The sequence below is a fragment of the Buteo buteo genome, chromosome 5 (genome assembly GCF_964188355.1).
Source record: "Buteo buteo chromosome 5, bButBut1.hap1.1, whole genome shotgun sequence".
NCBI classification, from domain to species: Eukaryota; Metazoa; Chordata; class Aves; order Accipitriformes; family Accipitridae; genus Buteo; species Buteo buteo.
The window spans coordinates 31,685,694-31,707,935 of NC_134175.1; the positions used below are offsets into that span (position 1 = coordinate 31,685,694).

Below are 22,242 nucleotides of genomic sequence, written 5' to 3' on the forward strand. Positions count from 1 at the left end.
GCCATACAATCCTTTTGATACATTTTGCAAACCTCATCTTAAAATACGATTGTTTTCCTCATTATACAGACTGCTCCTGATCCAGGCTGATCTAGTGATTCTAGTTTCCAGCACATTTGTCTCCTGCTTATATCCAGTTATTCCTATCCGTCAGCTTGAATGATATTGCATCGTTCTTCTCCAGGTTTTATTTTCCTGGGGCTTATCCTGGAAAATATTCCCCATCAGCTTCATTTCACAAGGTTTGCTTCTCTGAAACACTCCTGCAGTCTCTTTCTCCAAGGCAGGCTTTTTCATCTACTCTCTCCACTCCCCCTTCAGATTAAATCCACTTTTCTCACCCTTAGATAAGATGAGGTCCCATGATTGCCTTATGCATTGACTGAGGCTCCTATGTTTCACACACAGATAGTAAAAGTCCAATTAAAAAAAAAAAATTCCTAATCTTCATGCTTTCTATTTCCCTGATTAGCAACATTTCATTCCTGTCCAGTTATTTTACGGTATTTTGGGGTTTGACATAGATTCTGTCCTATGTCAAAACCTACAGGCAGCAAGATTTTTGCAACTGCTTTTCTAGTTTTTACTGATCTCACCAGTCTCATCTAGAAGACACTGTTCCTAATAAGCTGTTACCCAAGCAGAGTTTTTCAGCTTATTGCAGTCCTAATATTTCATCTTTCACACAAAAATTTGGCTGCACATTTTAAAAATACCAGAAAGATCTCCTCAGAAGTAAGGCACGTTGGTTGAAATATGTCATTCATATGAACTATGAAGAAAGCAACTGTAGTGACTTGAGCACGAGCATTATGCAACTTGTCATTTAAAAGCCATTTCAACAACAGCATAACAGATATCTGAGCACCTTACAGCTATTTTGCAGATTGGTACATCTATGAAGCCTGACTGGAATGGCTCAAGCAGGCATGCAAATGTGATATGAGTTACTATGCTTATGGTACTGGGTTGATTATTTTGACAAATCTTTTCAAAACAGGAAGCATTCAAAGCTACTTCTATTCCTGTTTTGATGTGCTATGCATATAACATACCTTGGTTACATGTGTGTTGTATTTTCAGGTAAAAAATTTTCAGATCAAAATCTCTGCATATCTCTTTGGCTTTTTACCTTGAGAATGAATATTTTCAAGCAGGATGGGAAAATAAATTTGGTACAATTACTGCCTTTGATGGCAATTATTCAAGCAAAACAGTACCATAAAAAGAACTTCTAATAATCTGAGTTCAATAAAGTATTTCTTAATATGTCCATTACTGTCTAGAGGAGTATTTTATAAAGGTTTCATAATGTCTCCAACCAAGGTGATTCCATAAATAATGATTGCACAGTGGTCTCTAAGGTATCTTGTGTCTCCTTTGTGACGTAAACTGGTTGTTATGGAGATGGTAAAATATCAACCATTCTTTATGAGACTGTGCAAGATCAATTTTGGATCTGTTACTGCAGCTTCTTTCTCTGTTCAGCTACAATCAGCCTTCCTTAGCAACAGAAACAGATGTAAAAAAAGTATAAAATGTTCTAAAACAAATGTTTGCACAATACTTTTAACTGTTTGACACACAGAAAGAGACCTGTGTGCATTTGTAACGGATGCAAATTCCATCCCAAATTCCCCCAAATTCAAATAAGTCTAATGGCCTTCAACAGAAATGAGGCTACTACTGTTATGAAGGTTTAACAGCTTACAAATAAACAGACCACTCCCTTTTCATTCCCTATTTTTTTAATTTCATAATCTATACCTTACAAAAGTAGTTTTTGTTTCTCAAAGTGGGGACGGCGAAGATTAACATCTTTCACCCCAAATTTAGGGAAAGTACATAAGGGACTTTTGTTCACCAGTGTGTTAAAACTTTCTAGAGCTTCATGAAATAGGAGGAAAAGGGTTATGTCTGGGGAGTAGTATGTAAAAATATGGTCTAAGATACTTGGCTAGGCTGCCTGTAGATTATTTTTCTCATCTATGCTAGTCCATGTGTCTATAAGTGTGTAGGTTCCCATTCAATGATTAAGGTTAAAGAACACACTGCTGAGTCAGGTTTTTGCAGAGTCCTATAGCAAGACAGGACTGTGGGAATTCCTCCTTCTCCTCCCAGTTTGTATTTAGAGCACAGACAAGAACACAAAAAAAATACAGTATTTCATTGGAAAGTCATGAAATTTTCAAGGAGGCCCTCAGTTATTTGCAGATTATCTGTACTTTTACGGAAACATTACAGAGAAGAAAAGAATGAAGATTATCAGAAATCCATTTTGTATATTCTAATAGTACATTCATTTTACTTTACAGGGGCCTAGATGTAAAGTAGAAACACAGCCATGGGGGAGGGAAGAAAACATACCCTTTTCTCCTTTTATGTGGAAGTGGCAACAAAGTGTGCATTGTAATGAATGGAGACAACCCAGATAGGAACATTTGCCTACCTCAGGTGCCATCCAAAAGGGTGTTCCCACTGAGGTGTTTCTACGCAGCCGAGTGCTGGTGAGCTGGGCTGAAACACCTGCAATAGAAGAGATCGAAAAAACTTGGCTTCAAATTCATTCTGTCATTTCAGCCCGTTTATTTCAAGTACCTGGAAAACAAACCCCAAGCCTGGGAGTACAGCTGCAGAATGCCTGGCCAAAGTAGGTGCAGCATTTGTACTGAATTCTTTGATTAATTTCAGCTTGCTGTTTTAGTTCAGGATTGCTGAGAGGTATTTTGTGAATGACTCTCAGTTTGAAGCACTTTCATTCAAACTCAAACATTCAATTGGCACCTAAATATCACAGTCTTCTTTCTGCTATTTTCATGAGTATAAACAGTAACTACCCAAATTACAATTTGACTTTAAAACTTCTGTTTCAGAAATTTACTCCCTGAACACCACTGGCAGGAAACTTGTTCCCTAGAGTATTTGCAGAGGCTCCTGTTCAACAAAACATTTATGCACTTACTTAAGTCTTTCCCTATTGAGAAAAGCACGGAAGATCAAGCTCACACTGCAGCTTGTACTCAGGGAGTTAAGCACATGCTTAAAACAAAGCCTGTGCTTCAGTGCTTTGCTGACTGCGACTGGACTACTGAAGCACAACTGAAAAAAGGAAGAACGAACTAAAGTGAAATCAAACAACGTTAACAAATCAGAATGAACTTCCGCAGCAAATCTTCTTCTGTGCTCCAGTCAACATATAATCAAATTGTAGAGTTCAGGAGCATTCCAATAAGTTGACACAAAACCAATATTGACTTAAAAACATATTCCACCTTAAAATTGTTTAAAACCAAAACCCACAGTGGTCTGCTCCTATGGCATTACCCAGAGACAAAAATGGGCAGAAACAGATATAACACATGTTGCCTGATGCCAATAAATAAGAAATTGGGACTCATAATTCATAATTTAAATAATTTGATTGCTGGCTCCAACATTCAAGCCTGTGTTTATTTTTCATTTTCCAGTGTGACTGCAAGTCTTCAGTGATTTCCCGAGTACTGCTGTGAAACAGTTAATGGCTAGGACCTACAGCAAGCCTCTGTGCATTTAACTCTGATCTCTCTTCAGCTAGCTTAATTTGTAACTGCTATCTATGGACACTCTAAAACAGTGTAGAATACCAAAGAGCTGAGAGAGGGAGACAGGGGGAGAGAGTGAGAGAGCATGAGCATAAATGAATGATAAGTTGCAGACATTTTGGGTCGACTTACACTGTTACCAACATTTATTCAAATATATCATGCTGTCGAGAGCACTTGAGAGAAGAAACGTGTGTTACATTGAAAAAGCAAGCTGTAAAGTCATGCAATAAAGGCAAAAAAAAAAAAAAAAAGCCTCAATTAAGGATATCTGTGTAATCCTCTCTGTGACCTAATATCTATACGTGCAGCCTTGAATATGAAGTAACTTTTTTTTTCTTCAAGATTCTGTCTCATTCTGTGGACAGAATGGATCGCGTTCACTGAATAGGCAGTAAATTAATTTTTTTTTTATCCCCATTGATTTAAGTTCTAGTTACTTATTTAGTATATCCAATCCTATGCTAAATTTAATATTATTATTTTCTTTTTCTTTTGACATGTTTCCTTCCCTCCTCATCAAACAATAAATCTCCTTAACATTCCTGCAGAATGGGAGAGGATTATTAGTTCCAGTGATTAACCTAAAAATATCCAAAGCATCCACTGTTTTGGGGTACTTAATCTCAGATCTTTCAGATTTCAGGCACTCCACATGCCTCAAGTAGAGCTGTAATAGATCTCAGCTGCAGTTCGAGAACACTTAGCTCTTCTGCAAAGGAAGACAAGATGTTTCAAACTGTTGGGAAAATGAGGAACAGAGTGGCCAGTTCTAAAAAGTCTGATGCAAGCGACCTGCCAATGTCACAGAGAAACACTGGCAGAAGTAAGAATAGTCACCAATTTGATGCCATTCAATTGAACTGCTGGTCCCTTCTCTTCCTGAACTCCCTGCATTTTTCACTATATATCTTCCACTTCCTGCAACAAATGAGACAAACAGTTCTACAAACAGTATCACCTGTGACTCAGTCCTAATTCACTCCCAGAGTCCCTTCTGTGACTATGGCAGTGGACTAGAGGGGAAAAATAGCAACTTAATGAAAGCTTGGTGCCTGATGCTTCTTTAGTCAGGAAGCCCTGACTAAAGCACATATGTGGGCATTTCTTGGCATTTCCTCAGAATTAAGTGTTAGGAAACACTCGAGATTTAACTCATGTCTTTTTCTGAGGTAGTCATATTTGTTGTGATTTTCTAGAATTCCTATTGTAACTTAAAAAGTAGGAAAATATCCTAAAGCCTAAATGTGGAATCAGAGAGATCCATGGGACACCACAAAGGTTGGGACTCTCAGTTTCCTTGAACGTGCCACTTGGAGTTGCAGCACGCTGATCCACCTTTGGAAGCTAGAGCTCCAAGCTAAGCTTCCACTGCAGCTAAGGCCTTTGTTTTGCTTTGGGAAGAAAAGCCAACTTTTCCCAGAATGTGGTCGTTATAAACAAAGATCATACTGCCAAAATTCCCCCAAATGAGAAGGGAACTTCCTACCTTGTACTAGGTCAGGGACTCGCTCCAAGTTTTGCTTCAGGCTGTATATTTCTCCCAGCACTTTTTTAATTTTTGCCTTTAACATTCAACATAATGAATTTTTGTCCCTAGAAGATAGGGACAGAGTCTCCTGTTTCCCAACTTACTTTAGCATTGCCAATAGATTTTTTAATGTTAAATTTATAATACCATGGCAACATAGTATTAAATTTTCTTTCCACTGCATAAATTTAATATTTTTGGATTTTTTAAAAAATATTACTATTTGCAGAAGTTTTTGGCACGCCGTTTTACACTAGTCTCATTTTGTGAACATTCTTCTTTACCTTCATGCACTGCTAAACAAACATCTGTTAGTCATACAACGCTATTCTCAATGATGATCACTTTATATGGTTTAATTAATAAATCATATTACTAATAATCTGTTTCTGTTACCTTTAATAAAATTGTCCATTCCATTGCATACATATCTGAGGGACTACAGCATTTCTTTACTTTTCTAAGTGACTGTTTAAAGGGAAAAAAAATTGCTGAACTGAGTTAAATTCTATTGCCAAGTCCCTGTCTATCTACCTATCTACCTGTCTGTCTCTCTCCCCCCCTTTTCTTACAATGTTTCCAGAATTGCAATGCTCAAATCTAACAGCAATAATCACAAATTAAGTGGATGTTGGGTTTTGGACCCAAGGGACCATTTTAACTTCTGCTCAGAGGGAAAAAAATATGCTTAAGGCTAGCAAAAGCCACTTCAGAGAGAAGAATGTTTCCTTTTCATATGCAAAAGACAGAATATCTAAATTTAAATTAGGAGGACAACTGCCCTGAAACTGACATTCCTTATGAAATGCAAAAGAGCTTTGTAAATAAAATGGTACCTTCAGAACTACTTTTAATTATTAAATTATTATGTTTAAGCTTACAAGTTAAAAGTCTATTACTGATTTTTGGTTAGAGTTTTTTTTTCTTGCTGTACCAGGTCCCTTCTCTATTTTCCTTCTTAAAATAATTCTGAGTATCCTTCTGAAAAAGTCTCTCACTACGGCATTCTGCCTTCCCAGGGGAAAGTAAACAGATGCCTTTGGCTAAACTGCATGTATCAGGAAAACAAATGGGAAGTGGTCATTACCAAAGTCAACGAGCTTGACTCCACCTTCTGTTGTCAGGAGAATGTTGTTCCCTTTCACATCACGATGAATGATCCGGTTATTGTGTAAATGCTGAAGGCCCTATATACCAGCAGTAACAAAAATAAGTTTACTCCCTTATTTAAAAACAATTACCCTACTATTAGGGAATGTAATGAAGACAATCTGTACATACTCTATAGAAACATCTGTCCACCAGATTACATGCTTGATACAACCCCTGCTGCTATAATAGCCCGCATAATATTGTCAACATTACCATACTTTATAAATGGAAAATGTATGTATGAGATGAGTAAATTGCACCCTCTGCTGTCATTACAAGCCCAATGAACATGCTTACCAAGAGAGCACCATATAAGATGTATGAGATTATAGCTTCATCCAACCGTTGGCCACACTTCAGCAGGCCTTTGACAAGCTCTGTGACAGAACCTCCATTGCACAGCTGTGAAGGGAGGAGTTGCGGGGGGGGGGGGGGGGGGGGGGGAGCAAGGCAAGTCCTCAGTTACTCAATATACTTGTTCAGGCTGTAAACACCTACCATGCAAAACTGCACTACAACACAAGTCTGGGAACAACGAGATTTTTACCTTGCAATTATTTATGTTGTCACCCCACCTTAGAACATATTTTATTAGCAATGTTAATAATAAATCACAGCAGCCTGGGTGGGGGGAGGGAAGTGAAAACCAAAGATTATAAAGTGTAATTTATAAAATGTAACTAAAAATCAAAATATTACGAATGGGACTATATTTTGTTGTTAGAAGAGGATAAGTCCAATTTTCATTATTTGAGTATTTTCACAATAATACGTGCATTGTCTTTTCAAAAAACTGCTTTTGTGCAAAGAAAAGGCCAGACAGAAAAGACTGATGTTCTTGATAACTGGGAGGCAACAAATTACAGTCGTTTTAAACCTTCACTCCATCAATGCTCCTGCTGGCAGGCAATATAAAGTAGACAGAAGTCATATCTCTATACTCAGATTTGATGGCATGTGCTGCCAACAACTGAGATGAAACATTCTGATCCAGAAAAGCAGCTTCTTGCAAGCATTTCCCACTAATGGGCTGCCATACATCAAAAGAGTAGGAGAAACAAGTAAAATTAGAATCCTTGTAAATACATTTTCACTCACACCATTAGTTTACTGTCCATGCCCTTCTAAGCAGCTATTTGCCTCCTTCCTTTCTCTTCTTCCTCTGTCCTTTTCTTACTTACTTTAATATTCACAATTGTTCGACAAAAAAAAAAAGATGGGAGAATTGACTGCCTTTCTTTCATTGAATTTCCTCCTCTAGACCTGTTTTTGTAGCCAGCAACATTTCTGCCATACAGAAATCACATACATTTTAACACAAATTCATTTTATGTTATCAGTATTAAGTTTAAAATGTTACAGCATAAATCAGGAGAATGGTATGGAAACAGAAGTTCTACAAACCCTCAAGTTTTGCATCTTTCAAATAGCTTTTATGAATTGTGTATCAGTTCAATCACTAATTTCTGTGATATGTCGATATTATCCTTCAATTTATTAATAACTTCCCCTTGCATCAAAAAATTTCACTAGACTAAAAGTTTTAGTTCATGGAAAGGACCAGATCACATGATAAAAAAAAGACATCCTTTACGTAAATAAGTTCCTGAAGCAAAAATTCATCCCTGAAAATATTGATGGGTTCTGCAGGAATTTGACTTTACTTTAAAAATAGTTAGTAGGGAATTTATTTATTTTTTTAAATAAATTAGGTGGAAGCATTCAGCTCAATATCAATCATCAAATGTATTTACAAGAGAACATCATCTCATGAGAGAAAGTGCATGTTTTTCATTCCATGCTTAACCATTTGCTGACAAGCCATTAAGTCAAAGATTTTTGTTTCTTGCCTCTATTGCACTAAATGTTCTATTGAGACAGGCTGTAGTAAACTTATCTCTAGCCTGCAAATAAAAAATCAACAAGCATGCCCTCACTTCAAAAAAAACCCAAGCTGGTTGTGACTGAAAAATGGTACAGACTGACAGCTGTTTGGTAGCATATGTTAAATGAATGACTGACTCTGAAAATAAATATATCCCACAAACATTACTGCAGCTGTCAGTGACACTGTTCTTGACAGTCAGCAAAGATCTGGGACAAAATGAACTTGTAAACTTCATTACCGCTTTATACCTAAGGGTAGTACTTCAAAAAGTGGACTGATGCACATTTAGATGGAAAAGTAGGGAAGCTTGCTTTACAGTTGCCTGTGCTATACCTATCCGAGAACTGCATCACCATAAAAATATTTAAGGTGTCCACTTTTGCTACCCTTCCTCATCCTAGACATTTATCAAAGGTCCTGCTTGTAGTGAGTAAACACAGCAAAATTGTGCCTAAAGGAAAAAAGAAAAAAAATCCACCTTTTTATTACGTATTTTGGAAGTCACACATCCAATGAATATATTTCATCAAAGACTCAGGGATCAAAGTCTGAGTACTTTGTGTATTCCCTTTTACTGAAAAAGTCTCATTAATTTATAATATAAAAAGTAACTGCTATGCATACATAGATTTGCACATAAATTCCAAGGCAAGAAATAGTTTGCCTTGTCTGTTAAATTTATCCGTATAAGGAAAACACAATTTTTAAAATGTCAAATTTCTTTAAAACTTTGGATAATGTCCACCAAAACACACCTGAAATGAACATACTTAATTTATAAGGTCTGTACAAACACCTAACTCTCTCAAAATTCTACATTCAATTTTATTACATAGAATATGTTATATGTAATACCACATCTCATGCATCTGTTGGATACACTACACTTGTATTAAAAAAGAAAACACATGGGAAACCAAGCCCAAACTCAACACAAAGCCAGCAGGCATACAGTAAAAAACAACACCAAAACAAAAATTCTAAAGCTTCTTTTTTAATAGTTACTGAAATTTAAGATGAAACACATCCAAAAGTTTTCATTCAAGCTACATAATTCTGCAGTACATATAAGTTAGATGTATTGTTGAGATTTCACAGCTTAAAGTGGAAATAAAGATTCCCTACTCTGATTCCAGTCACCATTCAAGAACTGGGAGTGGAATTTCTAAAATGATCAGTAATTAAAAAGTGAACGCTAACTTTTACCTGTCTAGTTATAAGAGAGGAATGTTTGAATGGTCTGTTACTGCTCATCAGTCTGTGCAAAGCTCTCTATCAATTAAGCCTAGAAAACACGTAGAAAAAATTCTCATCTTGCAACAATCTTTGGCAGTCACTTAACTGTCAACGAGATCACCAAAATACTTTTGTCATTGCAAGACTACTAATTGCTACTGAACATGAAGAGTTAACAAGGCATTTCTGTTGCTAGGTTTTCAACAACAACCAGCCTCTAGTTTTAAATTACCATAAAACAGACTTTCCCATTACATTTTCCCTGTTCATTTTTGCAGTAGGCAGCATGTTTAACTGTCCTCCATGTTGTGACTACATCATCTTTTGCATTCCTCTCAAGTGCTTGAGCTCTCCAAAGTTCAGAGAAATGTCTTGTCTAACGTTTCCCCCAATATGAAAAAAATCAGGCTGTTTTTAGGCAAACCATTCTTATCAAAAGAACTTGCTTGTTTTGGAGGCAGAATGTAGCAACTTGAACAAAAATAAAATGCAAGGACATTATCTATTAAACTTTTAAGTTTGGATGTGATTTTCAACAGTAGGCTACCACACATCATCTCTCACCAGTCCTTTGATTAACGGCCCCAATCAGAGAATCATGAAAGCCTGTGACTCTTCTAGCAATAAAAAACAGAAACCCAACAACATTTGCTAGTTAAGATGTAATGTTATCAAAACGTTTTTACCTCAAGTACTAGCCAGAGCTGTCCTCCCACATATTGATCTGCTTTGTAAAACATCCCATAAAATCTAACAACATTAGGATGATTGGGAAGAAACTGCAAAATATTATATTCTGCTTCAATTTCTTCATCTACATCCTAAATAAAAAACACAAACATATAGAACATATAAACACAGTAAGCCTGTACAAAGCAAGAGCAAACTCTCATGGATTAAAAAAAACCATTTTTTTAATTAGTTTGTACTTTTAAATGGTTTTAATTTAATGTAGCTGAAAGTACTCTCAATACTGTAACTTTAAGCCACACCAAATCATGCTACTTTTGCTTTTTTTACATACAGAAATGTGAAGTCTGTGTAAAGCAAGCAGTTGTTCTTCAAGGATTCTTTCAGTGCATAACACAGTTAACCAGAAAAGTAAAAATTATACTTAACCTTGCTTAGTTCTCTAAATAAGAAATTTAAAAGTGTATTATTTTCTAACTTGTTTTTAAATACACATATTTTTAATGTGTAAGCTAAATGTAAATACATGAACCTTTGATTCATTCTTTTTTCTGTGGTCATCAGATGGGACCAGAGAACAATTTAACAAAACCTCAAAGGTGACATCAGTAAAAACAAACACATTCTTATGAGGAAAAGACATATACCAGAAACAATTAAAGAGAGACAAAACAAAACTCATGAAATAAGCAAATGTAATTAAATGAAAGAATTCTGTGACACTTACAAAATACTGTTTCATATCAGCACACAGGCCACAACTCAGAACAGTATTTAAGCACTGAATTTTTGTTTCTGCATAGACTGACTATTAGAAAATTTAAGCTCTTACATGCATTTTCCTTTTTTTGCATTTTGCTAAAAAGGATGTAATTTATTACCTTCTTCAGATTTATACAAGAAAAAACCAAGATGAATTTCAGTAGTGGTAGATGACAGAAACGTTAACTTTTTTTAGCAAATATTTTAGCCCAGCTGTCATGACCACACTCCAGCTTGATCCAACCTGAGCAGCTGCCAATTAAATCTTCCATTGAAAACTAGGGCCTTGGTTCTCAAGGGGAGCTAGGCATTCAGTACCCACTAAAACTGCAGCTGGCACAGAACTACCTCTGAGAATTTGGGCTGTGCTCTTCTTCTGTTTTTATCTTAACTATTGCCTTGCAGTATTATCCACTTATAAAACATAACTATAAAATACCCTAAAGTTCACAGTACTTCTGTGATGGGAAAAGTAATTCTTTTGGGGAGTACACAGAATAAAATAAGAACATTAAGATTAACACCATCTTGTATTTTCCCTGCTATAGCAGGCCCCTAAGAGGAATGCCTCTGTGCCGCCTTATCATTTGCATGCTCCGAGCACAGGTATCTAAATTTGTACCAGAAGAATTACATAGACCTAAAAAAGAAACTACGCAAATGCTGTCTTCAAATAAAATACAAGATGATGAAATTGTAAGTTGCAGCTTTCAGGTGCTGGTACCAAACTCCTTCTGTCAATGCATTCTGCAAAATTGTTCCCTTCAGGATGCTTTCAATATCTTACACATTTGATTTATATGTCAACTCCGAGAATTCTTTCAAATTAACAATGAAGTTACAGTTTAATATTTTTTACTTACACTGATAGGATCCAGAATCTTTACTGCTGCCAGACTCCCATCTTTCTTATTGGCAACCTTATAGACTTTACCGTAAGTGCCTTTCCCAATAGTCTCTATAATTTCCCAGGTATCTGAGGGATCAGCTAATGATTCTAGTCCAATCATAGTGGAATTATACTGAAACAATCCATACAATGGCTTCCTGGAAAACAAAGCAGACACACATACAGCGGGAAGCCCTAAGTAACTCTGTACTAAAAAAGGCACCTTCTGATAAAGAAACCAAATATTGTCCTAATTTGAGAAGAAATACAGATAGAATCACAAATGAAAACCAGACAGAAAGATAAGATCACTAAATGAAGGAATGGAAAGAAAACTCTGGAGACTACTTCTCTTTACTTACTTTGCTGTATGTATTAATTGCTTCAAACATTGCCCCATAAGCTGCATCATTCTGAACACATTTTAACAAGTTATCACAAAATCTGATCCTCCCTCTACTGCACACTCTTTTAATGGACATTTTACACAATTTGTTTAACACTGCTCATGAAATGACGCCCTATTTCTTGTGGATTAAAACACCATGTCATGCTTTTAACACATTTTTGTCTGATGCTCCCTGGATAATTGCCAGACAGGCATTCAGTAGGTATAACACCTCATCATATCTGATACATCTACAACAGGGCTATGTATTACTAGTTTAATAAAAGTTAAATTTTTCATGGTTTAATAAAAGTTAAGACTGGGCTGGCTGGTATAATAAAATACAAACAAACTTGATAATAGGCAACAGGCACACCACTGGGGTGACATGCATCACTGGAGATGTTTCTCAACAATTGCACTTGTCTATCTCTGTATTTCAGTCAGAGTGTGTTATGGTCAGGTACACAGGCTGACTGCACCTCCACCTTCAGGAGATCTCCTGGTCAGGGGAGTCGTTGCCCCAAACATTCCTGAGTGATGCATGGATCACTGCAGCCTATGGAAAAGGCTCCTTCCCACCCTTAAAATTACATAGATGGCAAGTTCTGGTGATTAGGAAAACAACAATACCATTTTAGGATTTCATTTCAAGTAGTAAGAACGTAGATCTTGCCCCTGAACTGGAATTAGAGAAAGGAAAGATGAAGTTTAAGATGAGACTAACTTAACCTTCTTATGTAATTCCTCATTAGGGAAGCTGACTGGTTTATGGTTTCTCTAAGAAAGAATATTATTTGCCCATTTAGTAGCTGTCAGTAGGTAGACCCCTTCAGCTGTCTGTACACTTAATTAGGAGATGTAAAGTCTTGAGATCCATGAGCAAACCGAAGGAGAAAATAAGAAAGTGATCTTGACAAAAGCAATTGAAGACACCACCATTGCTGACTGCAAAAGCTCTTGATTTTTGGAGATGGATCAACTAGCATCTCAAACATACACTTGAATTTTAAGATTTGAGCCATTTCTTTCTAAGCATGTCTGATATCTCCAAAACTACTTGAAATAATTTTAAAAACCTGTTGTCTTATTTACCTCTTCACCTTTTCCAGCAGCAGTGACAACTATCTGGCATGAGAAATTTAGTCAGAAAGAAATGTGAGCCTGGCTGGGGAAACTGATAAATTAATAAGGAATGAAGCAGCAGCTCTTCAATGTAATTAAAGAAATAATTGTGCTTTCTGTTCATGATAGAGAAGAAAATAACCTGTATGCAATTCACAGGCAGCACAGGTCTGTATAGCAATATTCAAAATGGAAGTATGTGTATAAACTAATTTGCATGCTTTGTTCCTTTCCAGAAGAAATTTTTAAATTCCTTTAGACTCTAAGACAAAATGTTTACATGTTGTTGAAGTAATTTACCATATAGCAGGCACAAAACACGGCTGTTACTGACATCAGGTTAGAAGAAGTATAATGTTTTTTTTAAACAATGGCAGGCACATCTAGAGAAAACTTCTATTTCCTTCCTTGGTTAAAACTATATTTGCACCAAAGATAGTGCCAAATAATATACCGAATTGCTTTGGTCTGTTGACCAAAAAAAGGCAAAGAAAAGAAGGAAAAAGAAGGGAAGGTTAAAAAAAAAAAAGCTAGAGTCAATGTCATTTATCTGTTGTGGGTCAATAACGTAATTTATTAGGACAGTTTCTCACTACTTGGATCCAATATAGCATGCTGCAAATAAAGAACAGTATTCTGAGCACATACAGTTAGCACCTCAACAGAGAAGCAGGTCAGGTGAAAGACTTCTCTGAAATCAGTGAACAGACTGTACTACATGCACTGAAGACAGCAGCCACAGACATGTAGCTCCTGATAAGCCAACCTTAAGAGCAAGGTTTGCTTGCAGGCTGTGGGGGTGGTGAATACAAACATAAATTGGAACAGTTGCATCTCAGGTTAAAAAAAAAACATACTGAACATGCATGATTTTAAAGCTTTAGGAGAAATGCTACAGATGTTCATGTGCAAAGAAACAGAGAAGAATAGGCTGCAAACAGCTGTGATGCAACCTTACAAGGAAAAAAAAAAAAAAAAAAGACTGATACTTATTTCACTGTCACTGTAAAAACTACCCTATCACACAGATTGTCCGCAAAATGATGCATGGCACTCTTTGTACAGATGTAATGTTTATTATGGCGCCTCTCTCCAAGCAGCTGTTGAGGATAAATGTTTTTCCTGAAAACAAAATAATCTAGTGTCATTACCTGCTTTTGTTCTGATTATTAAGAAATCTTTAAAATGGTTATCTCCCAAATTTTTGGAATACACTAATATTTCTTTATACCAGAAGACAACGTTGACAACATAAAATTTAACACAAAATTGTTACAGATGGAGTGCTGGTGGAGGACTGAAGAAAAATTTTAGTGAATGAGCACTTCTATGCACTCTGATAAAAAGGCAGCATTTACAGGTAGCATGTTTATGCATTACATGGAATGAGATTTGCCAAATACGTACCATAAACCTCTTCTGCTTAAACTAAAACAGCCTCTTCTTGAACTCAAGCAATACACATCTAAATGAGGTTCTACATCTGCCATCAGTAAAAGTGCCCATTGCACACAACATAGTAATCCTTACGACATTCCTATGATAGATGTGAATGTTCTACAGTACAAAAAAGCAAAAGAACAGTATCTGCTATTATCTTCATTATAGTAAAATTTGGTTTTAAAAAAAAAAACCAAACACAAAATGTAAACATTAAAGGAAAAAGCTGAAGTTTTAAAGTGAATTTGTGCTTTTCTTTTTCTATTTCCTGATTTGCTGAGCTTCAGAAAATAAAATGCCCTTGTTTTAACATGGACTGCCATTTACTTTTTATTTCTACAGTGAAAAGTTACATATGAATGCAACCACTTTTACAACAACCCCATATTCAGAAGACCTGAACACTAAATAAAATGCTGAAGCTGAAATTTCTTAAGGAAGAAATTTCTCCTTTCACTCCCCCCACATCAGGCCTCACACCTCCCTGGGCTTTGAAATGATGTACAGAGCGCGGCTTCTAGCTGTGAAAAACTTAGCAATGCTCTCCCCAGAGGGAGCCTCAACCTATTACAGACCTACTGATTACAAGTATTTCACGATTTCTGCCACCAGCTGGAGAAACCTTCTCAGTGGTTAAATCTGTTCCATGCAGGCAAGCAAAATAGTCCACACCAGATGCTGAAAAATTACACTTTGGCAATTAACTCTACTGGATGGGGAACATCTGACACAAAGCTATTTGGGACTGCACACGCTTATGCTATTTGAGGAATGACTACATGCTATCAACAAGCCTGTAGCACTCTACCAAGCCCTGTTTTGCATACTTGGGAAGAGACAGAATGCAAAGCAAGAGTAAGGACAACTTGATGGAGTCTAGTCAAAGCACTCAGGCTAAAATAGGGGCAAATAGCATGATTTTATTTTTTTAAAGCAGAGATAATATACTAACTTAAAATAAATCTTGCAAAAGTTGACCAACCAAGACAAACAATAGGGTAAGACAAAAAATTACTAACAGGCTTCAGCCATTGACAGGGTTTCTTTCATTTATCCAGGAAAATAGATATTCTCCATCAATAAAGTAAATTTCACGGGTTTCTTCATAAAACCTGGATTTTTCTATTTTGAAAACCTTTAACAGTCAGAACAGGCATGACAGACTAACTTAGATGGCAGTCAGGCAAATAACATTTATCTACATTTAAAGAAAATATTTCTCTGTAAGATCAACATTAGAACCAATGATTGCACATTATCACCCCTTAACAGTATCCCTAAGACAAAGAGACTACATGTATTGTTTGATATAAAAGATAACGTAAAACAAATATGGGTTACAGACAGTGCACAAATCATTTTTCCCTCTGTGAACTACAGCCTTCCAATTGTATTCCATGGCTCTAAAAAGCCTCAAACTAGCCATCTGGAATATTATGTGGTGTATTATAAGTTCTACTGTGATCTTCACCTATGTTGTGAAAACAAAACAAAAAACCCAAACCCTACAGAGATTAACTACATGCAGGGGGTTTTATGATATAATTATTTCCGGAATAAAATCAGCAACTTTTTCTTATAAATTTATTATCACAGCTATCTTTCTCAGAAATTATAGGGACAAGAGAGACTTGTAAGAAAGAAAAACAGTGCCAGAAATAGCTTTACAATTACTGTTCTATTTGCAGTACTGCCCTACTCCTACACAACAGTGATTTGCCTGCCTACTGCCTTCCAAAATGCACCCTTTTCTAGCTCACAGTAAAACGGGACATTCACAGAGGTTTTGAAATTAGTAAGAGCCTCACTCCAGCCAGGTGCTTTCTAACAGTCATGTTATACAGTACTAGACAATTGTAGCTGGTAGGCACATAATGGCAATACCAGCGAAACAAAATTGAACATACTGTTTCCATATGAACAATTCATGCACAAGCCTAATTTTTGCAATGTTCTCTTCGTTTAACCCCTCTTGTCTCTCTTGTGAAACAGCGCTTACACTCTTCTGGCACCTACACATATTGTGGAAGAATAAGAATGTCATATTCAAAATGAAGGTATTTCCCTATTTGTAGGAAGCTCAATATTGCTTCCATACTAAATGAAGAACTCATAGATAGAAGAATTTGGAAGGTAAAGTTGACATTATCAGCTATGGCTTCACCCAGCCATGAAAGCCCCTATTCTGCTGGCTAGTAATGGTCACACCCAGACAGCTACCTAAGAAGCAATTGTTAGAGGAATTAATGAACCACCGAAAGGGATAAGAAAATCAATAGTCAGGACATCTTCCTCTGCTAGTCTCCTCCTGCTGTTTCTCACTGGCTAGGTTAAAACAAAGAGGATGTCAATATCTTGAAATGAAGCATACAAAGAATCTATCAACACACCATCCTATAACTGTTCTCAATTGGTCTCAGAAAGAGAAACTGCAGAATGTGATGTGCATAGTTCTTTCTGGGATAAAGGTCAGTGATGGAAGGAGATGAAGGAGAAGAATAAAAGTATGTTGAAAAGCTGTTATTGATGCTATAAAACTTACAAACAAAAAGAACCATACTTTAACCCATCATGTCCTTTCACTAGGCCAACGTAAGGGAAAAATAGGACAATCAGGAACAGAACTGCTATTGTTTATAGATGAAAGGTAGAGCTCTGAAAACACTCCTGCTAAATTCAGTTCACAGAACAAGTTTCTGTTGAATACACAAATAATGAAACTGACTCTGTGGGTGTTCAAAATGGAGATGGAGACAATGTAACTGGGAAACACCTTCTCCCTTTCCACGTACTCCAACTTCAACTTTTTAAACTTTTTACCAATTGCTCTTACATACACTCTCTCTCCATAAAGTCCTTTAAATTCAGGAATATCTTTGTTAATTTCTTTCCTTCTGCTTCCTTTATATGGATGGACTAGATAATCTAAGCTTTTAGACTTGTAATATCAGACACAGGGTCAGAATAGAGTGATAACCAGTGGCAATGGATTGTAATCGGACGCTAGTTCTGAGGAAAGCATTGGGAATGTTTGCTCTCTTGTCTTGTCTATGCTTCCAGTTCATCGCAGCATGAAACACAACCCCATTCCTAGGACCAACCATAATAAACTGCCCACAAAACAGCTACTGACATCATGGCACAGAAATCTAAATGTCACCTCCTCTAGAAATAAAGAGAAAAAACAACTTGATTTTTGAACACTTTAATCAAATGGTGAAAATTTCACACCACCACTCCTAAACTGGTTCTGAATCACAAGCATTTTTAAGATTATAATCTTAATTCAAATTCTTAGATCAAATGTTTTGAGTCTAAACCAGAAAACTCCCCATTAATGTCCTAGAAAATGCATGGTAGGAAAGATGTATGTGCCTAGTCCAGACAATCCAGTTGCACATTTTCATTTACATTCATTGCATCATAATCTGTTGCATTATAAATTTTCATAAGTAAACTCTTATTGCACCTTTACATTTATGAGTACATTAACCTTTGTTCAACAATGATTGGTCATTTTTGTATTGTTCATATAAGCCAAACAGAAGACTACTCTGGGTGGCAAATATATCCTTGCGATCAGCCAGTTTCATACACAAACAGATCTAGGATGCATGCAGACAAAGGTAAAGTACAGCTTGGCCCCTGACCAGCTCCCCTGTAAATCTAATGCTTTTCTTACTTTGTATGCATTTTCAGTCTTTCCTGAAGGCCTGTGTCAGATCAGGAGGCACTGCTGACTGTTGCTGGGTCACAAAGAAGTTATTTTACTCCAGAACTATTTAGCACCTCATTCTGTGACTCCCAAAGAAGTGCCACAACACTCTTGATAAAATTCCATCTTCCATGGGGTCCAGGTAATGCTGCTGGCATCCTGGATCCTTCATAACTGCATCTCCCTCAAAAATCAGGTTTCTTCTGCTTCCTAAGAGCTCATTCTGAAGTTGCTTCTCTCCTACCACAGACCCATGGCTTCATATCATCTGCTGTCTACAACAGTCAAATCAGTTTGCTTCACGTCAAGCCATTTTCTAGTTGAATGGGACCTGCAAACAGTGTAATATTAGCCTTAAAGAGATCTGCTTAGCATGCACAGAATGGGACCATGCACTTTAAGTTAAATTAAACACTGCCTCAATCTACTCCACACCCAAAAACCGAACAAGCAACCACTGGGGTTTCCTAGAGTAGGAAGGTCTTAAAGATGTGGTGAACTCAAGCCACTCCATCTTTTTTAATAAAAATGATCACTACTACTTTAGAAAATTTCTTGCTGTGAGAGACTGAAAGAGTTAATGTCTCAAACATTGTGGTGGGGCAAGTTCTGCTTAAAGACAAACCCTGCACAGCAAGAAACCAATGTGAAAAGCCCATCAGCTCAGACATCAGCAACAGGAGGGGGAGGGCTTGCTGGAGGGTGTGAAGCTCCCTGTTCTGATAAGCTGTTCTGATACAAAGATCAAACAATGGCAGTGTCTGCAGGGAAGGAGAAGTTACTCCACAAACCCAAAGGTTCACAAACTGCTCATTAACCTGATGAGTTCGGGTGCCTGCCCAAAGGAGGGGCAAGGATGATAAAAGGAAACAAAGTGAAGCCGCGGGTGCGCAAGCCCAGTGTAACTGGACCGACCCGTCGGCTGACTGGACTCCTCGCCTGACTGAACCAACGCTGGACCCAGGACTGGTGAAATCTTTCTCTCTCCCCTTCTCTCTCTCTGTCTTGCCTCTTTCCTTTTCCACAATCCCTACACCTCATCTGTTTCAAGATATAAACCATTGACCAAGTCTGAGACTAAGAGTAGATCCAGCCGCCTCTGGGCCCTTCTCTAAGGAGTCTAGAAAGCAAGGGGGTCTGCTCTGAACCTCGTGACTCAACGGGAGGGATCTCCTTATTCCCAGAATCGATGTATATGGTTACCCCAGGTTACCTGGTTTACTGAGGTAGTTTCAAGATATAAACCATTGACCAAGTCTGAGACTAAGAGTAGATCCAGCCGCCCCTAGACCCTTCTCTGAGGAGGAGTCTGGAAAGCAAGGGGGTCTGCTCTTAACCTCGTGACTCAACGGGAGGGATCTCCTTATTCCCTGAATTGATGTATATTGTTACACAGTTTACAGAAGTAGTCTTATGCCAAGTCCTATTGTGAGAAATCGTGCCACCTACTACCATGCCTCCCCAGTTCCGTTTGCTCCTGTTATGAATAAAATCTTTAACTGATCGTTTGGTGTCGTTTCACCTTAATTCAGCCCAAGGGAATTTTGAATTAAACATGACTCCCTGGTCTGTCCAGTCTGGGTCATGACACTTGCTGCTTTGATTCTTCTATCTAATCTTCATTGATGTCAATGGTATTATATTAGTAATCACATTTCTTTCTGTTAGAATCATTCAATCCCACTCATTTTCATAGGATTTCATAGATACAACATGCTTTATTCTGGTCTACCATAGCTGAACTTCTCTAACTGAATGTGCGCAAAAGCTGAAATGTAGCTAGAGTGAAAAGATTCGTAAACAGTAATTCACAAAACTAAGAAAGCCACAAAGCAACTTGTTTCATGAACAGTGAAACTAATGAATTTGATAAATCTGCATCTTTTTAATTTCTTACCATCATAATAATCATTCTTTCTTTCCTCTGATACACCCCAAAGACAACATCTGCTGTAGCTAAGCTGGAATTGTTAGCATATGAGTGGAACAACCCAAGCAGAATGTATCAAGGACAAAATTCAACCTGTATCCCCCTCAGAGGGGACACTGCTTACGATTCATTCCTCTAGCCTGACACAGATTTTTATAAAAACTGTAGAAACGTATTTATTTGGGGGATTTCTACTTCTCTGTCAAATATGGATGCAATCTTCTGTAAGAAAGGATTTTCTCGCAGAACTTCAAAAAAACTTTTTCACTAAGGTATAACATAAATATCCTTAGATCAGTATGGATACGGGATGTTAAGCAAAAAAATGGTCAAGCCAAGGCATATAAAGATTGCATAATTCTCAAAGATTACTAGTAAAGCAAACCTGCACTTCTCACTAACATGCAAGAAATACATTTTACTTTTGTTTTCACAAAATTAGCAAAATGTATTTTTAATGGAAAAAGGACACTTCCAAGGTTTCTGGGAGGTACTGCGTATTTAAGAAAACCTATAAGGGAAGGTGGGACCAACAGAGAAAATTGTATTCAGTGATGAAAGACTGAATGCCTTGCTGAGATTCAAATTATTGCAAAAAATCACTTCCTGCATATGGTAAACCAAGTATTTTTGCAGAGCTGTCTTATCCTGTGAGGTAAAGGGTACCTTGCTACTAACATAGAAATCAACAGAAACTTTTAGTGAAGCTTTGAGTATCACTGAAAATAAAGCCCCTGATCATTCACGAGGAACTATAATACATTGTATTTGTTTGACCACTAATTAATCCATTGTATATCTACAATTCAGAGGACCAAATGTTGAATAAAATTATGCACCTAGTCAGTTACCATAATATAGTTCGTAATTATTACATTATAAATGTAAGAATGAAAACCAGAAAGACCCCCAAAATATTAAGCAGAAATGATTATCTGAGACCAGATCCAAATATCTGAAAACTAGTTAAGATCAGCAACTCAGACAGGAGGTTCTGATCAGTGGCATTTCTGTTGCAAAAATGCTATTTATACTAGCCATCTAAATAGAATTCCAACTATCAAAATACATTAAAGCAGTTACAAATGACTAACAGCTAACACATCAATTTCACCTCAGGCTGGGAACTCAATGCTAAAATGAAGTTTATAATCCCATGAGCCCATTCAGTTATAAACTGCAGGTGGCAAATCAAGTGACAACGAGCTACAGTCCCCATGTGTGAAAAATCAATACCTGAGAAGGTTTTCTCTGCCTCCTTTGGCAGCAATTTAACAGGGCAAACAAAATGCGTGTGTTAGTGTTAAAATGGAAGGATGAAGGGCTATAACAGACTGATGACCTTTAGACCAAACCCAGGCTCTTCACTGCAGTCTAATCAGAAAAGCTTGATACACTTTGTGTACAGATGAAGAAAAAGAAAATCTAAGACAGATGTAGGATAAAACTGGGAAGAAAATAACTGCAAACTTACATTAGCGACCTATTTTCTGAAACCAGCTTATCCTATATTGGATTTTTGTCCCACTAAGAATATCAGAATTCTTCAGGACTAAGACAGCTTCCTTACAGGGAGCACTTGTATCAGCCAGCACTGCACAGAACTGTGTGTTCTGCGTACTGGTTCCCATGCCCAGTACTAGACAGACAATGCAGTGCATGTTAGCTTAAGATGCTGTCATGAAGGATAGAGATAAACTCGTTCAATCCTAGCAGCTTCGCTTCATTAATACTAAAGATTATTGTGACACTAATTGATCCTGAGCCTCATCTATTTATCAAGTCTTTTACATGCAGGAGCTGAAGAATTAAAGCCACTTAGTCATTCACAGAGAGTGAGCAACAACTGCTTAATTTTTTTAAGGGATCTTCCTATTGTTTCACAATATACCTTAATTGTATAATGTAATCAATT

At 37.0% G+C, this 22,242-nt stretch overlaps 1 protein-coding gene across 1 annotated transcript in view; it reads right to left on the bottom strand.

Moving 5' to 3' along the window:
- Positions 1 to 22,242, bottom strand: part of MYO3B (myosin IIIB) — a 213,236-nt gene that overhangs the window by 170,894 nt on the left and 20,100 nt on the right. The window contains exons 4-8 of the mRNA XM_075028469.1: positions 11,704 to 11,887; positions 10,075 to 10,209; positions 6,562 to 6,666; positions 6,200 to 6,299; positions 2,450 to 2,526 (exon numbers count right to left, since the gene is read on the bottom strand). Coding sequence (XP_074884570.1) covers positions 2,450 to 2,526; positions 6,200 to 6,299; positions 6,562 to 6,666; positions 10,075 to 10,209; positions 11,704 to 11,887 — 601 coding nt within the window. The remainder of the gene's footprint in view (positions 1 to 2,449; positions 2,527 to 6,199; positions 6,300 to 6,561; positions 6,667 to 10,074; positions 10,210 to 11,703; positions 11,888 to 22,242) is intronic.